Below are 9,545 nucleotides of genomic sequence, written 5' to 3'. Positions count from 1 at the left end.
TGCTGGGATCGAGCCCCGCATTGTGCTCCCTGCTCAGCGGGCAGTCTGTTTCTCCCTCTCCCTCTGCCGCTCCCCCTGCTTGTGTGTGCTCATGAGCTCCCTCTCTCTCAAATAAATAAAATCTTTAAAAAGAAAAGGAGGGCGCCTGGGTGGCTCAGTTGGTTAAGCGACTGCCTTCGGCTCAGGTCATGATCCCAGGGTCCTGGGATCGAGTCCCGCATCGGGCTCCCTGCTCAGCAGGGAGTCTGCTTCTCCCTCTGACCCTCCCCCCTCTCATGCTCTCTCTCTATCTCATTCTCTCTCAAATAAATAAATAAAATCTTAAAAAAAAAGAAAAAAAAAGAAAAGGAAATACAAAGTGACAGAAGAGACACTGAAAACACTGATCACTGAGGACCTCAAAGGTGGCCAACAGGACACAGGGTTCGTTGGCAGTTTGACTCTCTTACGTGAAAAATCAGCGATTTACTTACGTAATTACCTAAGAATAAATAAATAAATAAAGGAATTATAAAGGGTGAAATTAAAACCAAAAATGAATTTTGAAATGCCTTCATAAAGAAAGGAGGGGCGGCCTCCATAAGCCGGACCCTGTGGGCGCCTGGATCAGCTGAACGGTACAAACATTACGCCCCCCGCTGCGTGACCTGTGCAGAATGAAAGCAAACCACCATGAAATGAAAGCGCCACCGCCGCCCCCGCAGGACCGACCACCAGCGGCCGCGTTACCGTGGCTGCAGGGTCTGCCGTGGCCGCGAACATGGAGAGGGGGTCGGTCCCGTCCAGCACGCTGCTCAGCGGGTCCAGCACGGAGCTGGAGGACGAGGAGGACGTGGAAGAAGTGCTACCTTTCCGGCTCACTTTCTTGGTCTTCGACTCCGTGACCTGTGGGGAAAACCCGAGAGGTCAAGTGGAAGTTTCCCAAGACTTTTCCCAGAGATACACTCACATGGGTTTTCGCTCATTCCCTTCACTGAAGTGACCACCGCTTGGGGCAGGGACGCTTACTGGGATTCTGTAGAATCCCGGCTACAGAGGAAGGGAAGGCACGGAGTAGGGGTGAGTCAGAGACTGGGCCATTAGGGCCCAGGAGGTGAGCTCTAACCACACCCGTCGGGCCCTCTTACTCAAAGCATGTCCCTGGACAAGCAGCATCCATGTCACCAGGAAGCTGCTCAAGAACGTGGGCACTCAAGCTCCCCCTGGGATCTACGGCATCAGAGCCCGCATCTTCACAAGCCTGTCAGGTCATTCACAAGGTGCCACGGGTCTAGGGAGGGTCGTGAACCAGGGCACGCAAGATCCCAGGCTTGTCCCGCTCTGAAGACGGTCTCAGGGGTGCTGCTGGGCTGGGTCATCACCGCCAAGCAGTGGATGCCCCGCCTTCCTTTTCAGAGAACTTCCCGATGCCACATGCTGGTGAGTCCTACGGGGCGGGGCAGGGTGTTGGGGTGTAAAGCCATGTCTTTGGTCCACTGGCCTCCAACTCCCCCCAGCTTCAGATGACCAGACTGGGGGTGAACTCTTGAGCCAAGAGGATGCAACCAGAGTCTCTCTGCCTAAAATTTAGGACCAAATCCAGAAGGGCTAGTTGCCCTCCACTCTCCTCTTGAAATGAGGAAGCTACGAAAACCCAGGGGCCAGAGGTAGAGGGACAGTAACGGACACTTTGGGAAGGTATCCACAGGGAGACAGAGGAAACCCGTCTTGAGAGAGAGAGAGAGAGAGAGAGAGAATGACGGAGAGGGTTGGATAAAAGAGAGCCTGACGGGCCTTTGACCCTGGTTCTGGAAAAGGGGGCTCTAGTCCTTGGAGTGTCTGTCATTCACAAGCCTGTCAGTCATACCTGAGTTTATGCTAATGAGATGCCACAGTGTGGTGGCTGGTCACGAGAAGGACCAAGTCTGTGAGCACAGCCAGGTGATATCAGCCTGACCTCAGGGTCCAATCATGTGGCCAAGGAATCACTCCGCCACGCCCATGTAATAAAATCCCCGATACAAAGTGTGGACACACCAAAGCTCAGTGAGCTTCCTGGTTGGTGGACACACGATATGTCCACAGGCTGAGGGCACAGAGCTCTCTGTGGTCCCGAACCTTCCCAGACCTCACCCTAAGTGTCTCTCAGCTGGTTGCTCCTCATCCATATCCTTTATATAAAACTGTAAGGACGATACTTTTCTGAGTTCTGTGAGCTGTTCTAGCCCATTATCAAGCCTGAGGGAGATCCTGGATATGCAGCCAGTTGGTCAGAAGTACAGGTGGCCTGGGGTCCCCCAAATGTGCAGTGGGTGTCTCAAGCAAGGGCAGGCTTATTGAAGACCTTGCCCTAAACCCGTAGGGTCTGACGCCAACCTCGGATGATTTGGCCCAGTGCCTCCTACTGGTGTACATTTGTCATTCTGTCTGCCTGGCATCCGGCCTTCCATCTCCCAGGCTCACAGTCCATGTTTTCTTTGGGAAAGGAGCCCTCCCCGACTCTCAGCTTCTACAGGCCTGCTGGGGTGGGCCCTACTACCAGTTCCCAGGGTGGGCACTACCCCAACCCAATCAGTCAGCACGTTCTACCCCTGGACACCAGAGTGGGTCAGGGAGGGACACGTAGCCCAGCTGGGCAACAAACACTGCTAGAGAAGAGTCTCTCTGCTGTCATGTCGCTAAGCCACAGGATGCAAGCCCGGAACTGACCCAACCGGGGGGTCAGCCATGGCCGCACAAGCCCACAGGGCCTGGAGGGGCCCTGGGAGGCAGAAGCTCCATCTAGGATCTCCTGCTTTAAGTAATGGCCTCTGTGCATTCTCAGGCTCTCCGCCATTAGGAAACTTCATGTCCTTGGTATCCACTGGTCTGTGTCTGTCACCCTCATCCCCACCCACGGTGACACGCACACAGCTTCTACTACTTACTGATCAAACAGCACTAACCCAGAAGAGAGGGACCATCTACATCACTTGCCTGCTTTTCGTTTTTTAAATAACTCACAAGTAGACCAAGACGCTAGTCAGGACAGCATCCTCTACGGTAATCAGAGAGATTCTTAATGTTCCACACAGGCAAATTAAAAAGGTATCTGGTTTACACCTCCACATCAGGAACAAAGGCGTCGCGCGCTCATGACAACCTCGCGAATATGAGAATATGAGTAAGAGCAGAATGAACATGATGGGGGGTGAGGTCAACATCACAAAGAAGAGGAAATAAAAAACTAAAAAACTAGTGGAATATGAAAGCAGCTACTGCTGGCAAGTGGGAAAGACCCAGGAACCTGGTCTGTAATTTCGTGGAGTAAGAACATAAGTTGGAGAGCCCTTGACAAACTTACCGTTATGGGCTTCAGCGGGTGATAGTCCCCAAACTCCAACGGCACAGCCTCGAGCCGGCATGATGCAAACTCAGCCTTGTAGTTCCTGCTCCTGGAATGCCTGGCAGATAGCAAAACCCAGACAACGATCAGCGGAGGGAGACAGAGAAAACACTAGAACTGTTTGCTCAGACTTCCTCAAGGATACAGCAGTTTATAGTGGAACGATACTTCTACGAACACCGAGAAACGCTAAATAGAATTTTAACACTCAGTTCAAGGTGTAAGTAGCTGCCAAGGCATCCGGGACCCGTGAGGCCAGATGCCAGAACCAAGGGCGCTCAGTGAAGTGAAGCCAACTTCCCTCCCCAGCCTCTCCCGAGACAACCAGGACTTGAAAGAAGAGCTTCTCAAGAGCAGGGGGTGCAGAGAAGTGAGAGATCGGGCCCTGGTTTCCCCCGCAAAGTGTTCACAGAAGCTGAATAAAGCCAGAGAAAGAAGCTGAGCAGGAAGTAGACAAAGAGCACATGGTTTTCATCCATCTTGTGAAGGGATCGCTGACACACCTGGGGAAGACAGACAGGAAGCACAGTGAAGAGCTGGAAAGGTGCCAAGGGGCAGGAAGGGAAGGTCTAACACACACACAACTGGAACCCTAAAGGGGAAGAGAAAGAATGGGCAGAAGCAGTGTGAAGGGATGACAGCTGAAACTAAAGGCATCAAGCTACAGATTCAAGAAACACCTGTGCCCCAAGCAGGACCTGTACAAAAGCAAAACTAAAACCAGACTTAGGGCTTTCAAAGTAAAATGGCTAAAAACTAAAGAGAGGATTTCTTAGAAGGAAAAAAGACACCTTATTTTCAAAGAATGATTACTGTCTCAGCAGAGATGAGAGCCAACAGGCAAAGGGAAGGTACCACTCAAGTCCCGAGGAAATTAACTGCCAACCAAAAATTCTGCACCTACGGAAACTGCCCTTCAGTCATAAGGGCTGAAGAGCTTCCAGTCAAAGAAAAAGGGGAAAAAAAAGCTACATGTGGAAACAAAGTGATCTCAATCAAAAACAAAACCTATATATATAACATGTACACGTATGTGCATGTACACACTCATATCACCCATACCTACTTTAGAGTAATTAAAAGTAAAGGTGTGGGTAAAACTAGATTAGTGACTGCAAAAAATGGTAACTTACGGTATTTAAAATACACGTAGCATTAAAACGCACAACTAGCACAGAAGAGGTGCTAAGTTCTGAAATCCTCACCCCCAAAGATGATGGTGTTAGAGGAGATGGGCCTTCAAGACGTGATGAGGCCGCAAGGGAGGAGCCTCATGAGGGGGATCAGAGCCCTGAGACCAGGGACCCCAGGAGCCCCCAACTCCATGAAGACACACCGTGCAGGTGTTGGGATCCCAGACTTCCAGCCTCCAGGAGAAACAAATACTTTTGTTTATAATTGTCCCCATCTGTAGTCTTTTTTTTTTATAGTAGCCCAAATGAACTAAGATAACAGGGACTGAGAAGTGGGAGTGTTGCTGTAACAAATACCTAAAAAATGAGGAAGCAGCTCAGGAACCGCAACAGGTACAGGCTGGAAGGGTTTTGTAAGACAGACTAGAAATGTCATCGCCCCGGGTGGACGGTCACGGGTGATTGTCGTGAGGGCTCAGAGAGAGGGCAGGAGAGCTGCAGAGAAAGCCTCGACCCTCCTCCAGAACACGCCAGTGGCTGCAAACAGAAGCTGCTAGAAGTTCGGACGGTGAAAGTCAGTCTAGCGAGGACTCACTCAGATGGAAATGAGGACCAGGTAACTGGACATGGAAAGGTGCTCCCTGTCATAATGTGGCAGGCAGCTTGGCTGGACTGCGCTCACATCCTGGTGCTCTGCGGAAGGCAGAACCTGGGAGCCATGAAATGGGGTACATGGGTGAGGACATTTCCAAGCAAAGTGTTGCAGGAGCAACTTGGCTGCTCTTGAATACTTACCGTAAAAACCAAGAAGAGAGAAATGACTGAAAGCCGGAATGGCTCATCAAAAGGGAAACAGGTTTTAAAAACTTGGAGAACACTCGAGCCTCAAAGAGCACAGAGAGCCGGTCACCTCGTTCCTCAGCCTCCACCCCCTCCCACCATGACCCCGCGCCACTCCCTGCCCCCTGGCTTCATTAGTCCTTGCAGGGACCCCAAATCCAGCTGCGCTGTGCCACCTGTCAGCCTTACTCGAGCTCCACTAACCCAGAAACCTAACTCCGTACAAGAGAGCGGAGATCCTAGGTCATTTCATGCCTATCCCTTTCTAAATTAACAGTGGCTTTGAGAGCAGGAACGGAGGAAGGCCGGTCAACAATACTGGTAGAGCTCGACTTATTTTTTTGAAAGGAAAACCCCTATCACGATATATTTATTGCCTAATGTCTCTGGGTCACACTCACCAACCACACCCGGTCCTCGTCTCCCAAAAATATAAAATGCTCTTCCAAACTCCCTTTGATATGCAGCCAGCCAATCCTTGACTTATATAATAAACAAAGACCTCAAGAATAAATAAATTGGAGTAATAGCCATCGGCAGCCGTAACAGAGTTTAAAAATCAAATGACACAAGGCACCTGGGTGCCTCAGTCGGTTAAGCATCCGACTTCGGCTCAGGTCATGATCCCAGGGTCCTGGGATCAAGCCCACATCGGGCTCCTGACTCAGCGGGGAGCCTGCTTCTCCCTCTCCCTCTGCCTCTCCCCCTGCTCATGCTCTCTCTCTCTCTCTCTGTGTCTCAAATGAATGAATAAAATCTAAAAAAAAAAATCAAATGACACTTTCCCTCCTTTCAGATCATTCTTAACTTTATCAACAGAATTTTGAAAGGTTTAGTAGGATGAGTGGAAATGTAATCGGACCTGAAATTCAGTTGCTAATGTTTTTCATCCCTGTCATAATCGTCAACAAATCAATCAACAGCTGAGAAAAGTACAGTATCAAAAGAGTAGGGTGATACGCAGAATAAAAATAATAGTTCTCGCTTGTTATGTGCTGACTGTATACTGGAATCCATGCCAAGCCCTTTCCCTGCACTCATTTAACCAACCCCCTGATGCAGGTGCTATTATTACGCCCATTTTCCAGACGGAGAAGCTGAGGCTTAGAGTTGAGGTGACAGCAGCAAGTGCTTAGGGACACAAGCAACCTGAGGCAGCCCGATTCTCAGATGCAGGGGCTCTGGAGACCAGCTGGGGGTCATCTTGAGAACCTTAAACAATTGTCTACTTTTGTCTATTTTTTTTTTAAAGGGCCAAGCTTTGAAATACATTTTTTAAGTTTGAGGGGAGGGGTAAAAATACTGCTTCTGGGAAAAACAAAAAAAGGGGGTGGGGGAAACACTTATCCTTTTAGAAATTCCATGTCAAACAGCTGATCTTTCTATCACTTCTTCCACTCAAATTTGCTCTAGGCTCCTAACTAGTTTCCCCACAATTTGAGATGCTAAAGCCTGGTCCTCAAGGCCTGGGTCTTTGGTAAGGCCAACGGCGCCCCCCAACGGGCATTTTCTCACAATCCCTACTTTGCTTTTTCCATTCAGAACAGAGCAGACGCGACTGATAAAAATCGCCCATCATCCCAGCTCCCGGCAACGCTAAAGGCTCACGTGGGTCCTTGACGGCTGCCAGGGAAAAAAAAAAAAAGCCAACATTTCCCACCGCAGCTGTCTAACACTTCAGCGATTTCCTTCCCAGGTCTTGATACGCTAAATCGGGATTGGATGCCCCTGAGTTTCCTTAGATCTAGTCACGCGAAGCACCTTTTAGGGTATCATTAAGGCTTAAACACCAAAACCAATGAGAAACATCTGGCTTCAATTAACTTGTCTGGAAGTTTCGAATGAGAAAATCCAGGAAGATGCTATTTTAATCTGTGCATCCCAGTACATTTTTACCTGCGATCTTTTTACTTTAAATCAAACAGAGGTGCTATAAACCTTTTAACACCTGGGGTCTGCAAAGCCCCTGACCTGGCTGTCCTCTCCAGATTCCTTCGGCAGCACATATTCATCCTAACGATTCCCAACACTTGCTGCTCTTTAAAGGGACCAAGCGGCACCTGGGTGGCTCAGCCCATTAAGCGCCCAACTCTTGATTTTGGCTCACTTCATGATCTCAGGGTCGTGACCTCGAGTCCCACATCAGGCTCTGCACTCAGCATAGAGTCTGCTTGGGATTCTTTCCATCTGCCCCTCCCCTTGCTGGTGTGCGTCCTCTCTCTCGCTCTAAATAAAATTTTTTAATAAATAAAGGGACCGAGTTTTAACCTTGCTGTGCCTTGCATGGAGCATGGCAGATAGTAGGTGCTCAGCAATATTCTGTGGGATGAATGAGGAAACAGAGAAGGTCTACAGAGAAGAAATGGGTTTCTTTCGTTAAATTTGACATTTATGGAGCCTTTTGTGTGTGCACCAGGCACTGTGTTAAGTGCTTAATGTGTAGCATATCATTTAATCCTCAAAACAACCCCACTTTTCAGGTGAAGTGGAGGTAGAGAGGTGAAGCAGTTAGTTTACCTAAAGTCGTACAGCCTGCAAGGAGCTTGAGGTTTGGAGCCCAGAGGCTGTGCTCCTAACCATTACCAGCAGCTGGACTTCCAATCCAGGCCCTGGGCTGCAGGTTTGGGGTGCAGGGCTCCCCAAGCCCAGCTGCGTTGTCGTGGATCTCCCCAGAATGCCTCTTTCGACCCACACTTTATTATCTGTCTCTTCGAGTGTGGAAGGCAGCTGTTTATCAAGCATAAAATCAGAAGGTTGTATGTATTTCTAGAGTCTAAGGCTGTGTATTCTTTCATTTACTCACTCATTCAAGATAAACCACTTTACATCATTTGGAAAGAAAGATCAGAAAACGATCTCCCTTTCTGAGATGCAGGGTAGAGCGCATATCCCCAAATAATCCCACCGTGACCGTCACAGCTTGCTGACTTCTGGTGCACACACAGCACCAATCCCTCCCAGCCACTCCAGTCACAAGAGCGCGGACAGGCGGGTCAGCCAGGGCACATGCCGTTCCTGCCTGTTATGAGCTCCTATGCATCCTCCAAAACCCAATTTAAGACTCTGCTCCTCTTAAGTCTTCCCGGAGCCCCCCAGGGGAGGTTATGCCTCATCCCAATGCCTGCTTTGGAGACCCTTCTGTTGTGTGTGTCTGCTCCATTCAACTGTCAACTCCTTGAGGCCAAGCAGTATGTCTGAAGGCTCTGCATCCGCAGTGCCCAGCACGCAGTGGGACGAATGGAAGCCATTTTACAAATAAAATCAAGAGTCCTCCAGGTGAGCTGAATAGCGGAGGAAACAGCCAGGTGTCCCGTATTATCCAGACTCAGAACTGAGCCCACCCCCTGCATGCAGCGCCCCCAGAACCTGGGAAACAGGAAGCCGGGAAACTGGAGTTTTCTTTATGAAATGAATGGGGGGGGGTGCGTGAAAGGTTCAAGAAAGGGGTAGCCGGGGGGGAACCAAGATTCCCCCCGTCCTGTCTCAGGGACCTCTTCTGGAGGGGTAGAGGCCGGGGATTCTGTGGTCAAAACCACCCGGGATGCGATGGGAGACTCCGCCAGCACGCCCGAAAAGAGCAATTCCCATTCACTCGCACGCACACGCTCACACTTGAAGAGACAGAGACAGCAAAAGAGACACTTGAAGAGACAGCAAAAAGAGCCCCTCTCCAAAGACCACCCGCCGCTTCTTCCTTACCAGGGAAAGACGGCCATCTTCTCAGTCACATGAGCACTTGTGCTGGGGCAGCCAGCCCTCTTCTCCCTCCCAGACACCGCCTCGCCCCGCCCCGCCCCGCTCTGGCCGCCATGATTGTAAGGGGCAGATGCTCCCCCGCTGAGCCTTGCGAGCGCCATGATTGTGAGGGGCAGGACCCCTCTCGCTGAGCTTTGGCAGCGCCATGATTGTCAGGGGCGGGCGGACTTCCCCTGAACCTGTCCTCGGCGCCATAATTATGAGGGGCAAACGCGCTTCCTGTGAGCCGGTCATCGGCACCATAATTTGGGGGGGCACGCGCATCAACTAAGCCGTTCGTCGGCGCCATGGTTGTGAGGGGCATACGCACTTCCGTTGTGCTGTCCACTGACGCCATGATTGTGAGGGGTAGATACCTTTCCTCAAAGCCTAGGCTATACTGGTCCGTTAGCATTATAGTTAAGGAGACGGGCGCCAGTGTCGCAAAATCCAGGCTCTGCTCTTTGCCAATG

General features: G+C 50.4%; 1 protein-coding gene across 1 annotated transcript; it reads right to left on the bottom strand.

Moving 5' to 3' along the window:
* Positions 1-591: 591 nt before the first annotated feature.
* Positions 592-9,129, bottom strand: LOC145719677 (VPS35 endosomal protein-sorting factor-like). Its single transcript, XM_081811200.1, has 3 exons — positions 9,037-9,129; positions 3,323-3,422; positions 592-885 (listed from the first exon to the last, which is right to left on the bottom strand). The coding sequence occupies exons 1-3, from the start codon at positions 9,051-9,053 to the stop codon at positions 607-609; spliced, it is 396 nt and encodes a 131-aa protein (XP_081667326.1). The 5' UTR covers positions 9,054-9,129; the 3' UTR covers positions 592-606.
* Positions 9,130-9,545: the final 416 nt, after the last annotated feature.

This window comes from Leptonychotes weddellii, unplaced genomic scaffold (assembly GCF_054177405.1).
Source record: "Leptonychotes weddellii isolate Sample4059 unplaced genomic scaffold, ASM5417740v2 HiC_scaffold_6236, whole genome shotgun sequence".
Classification (NCBI taxonomy): Eukaryota; Metazoa; Chordata; class Mammalia; order Carnivora; family Phocidae; genus Leptonychotes; species Leptonychotes weddellii.
This window is presented reverse-complemented; position numbering and strand designations above follow the sequence as displayed.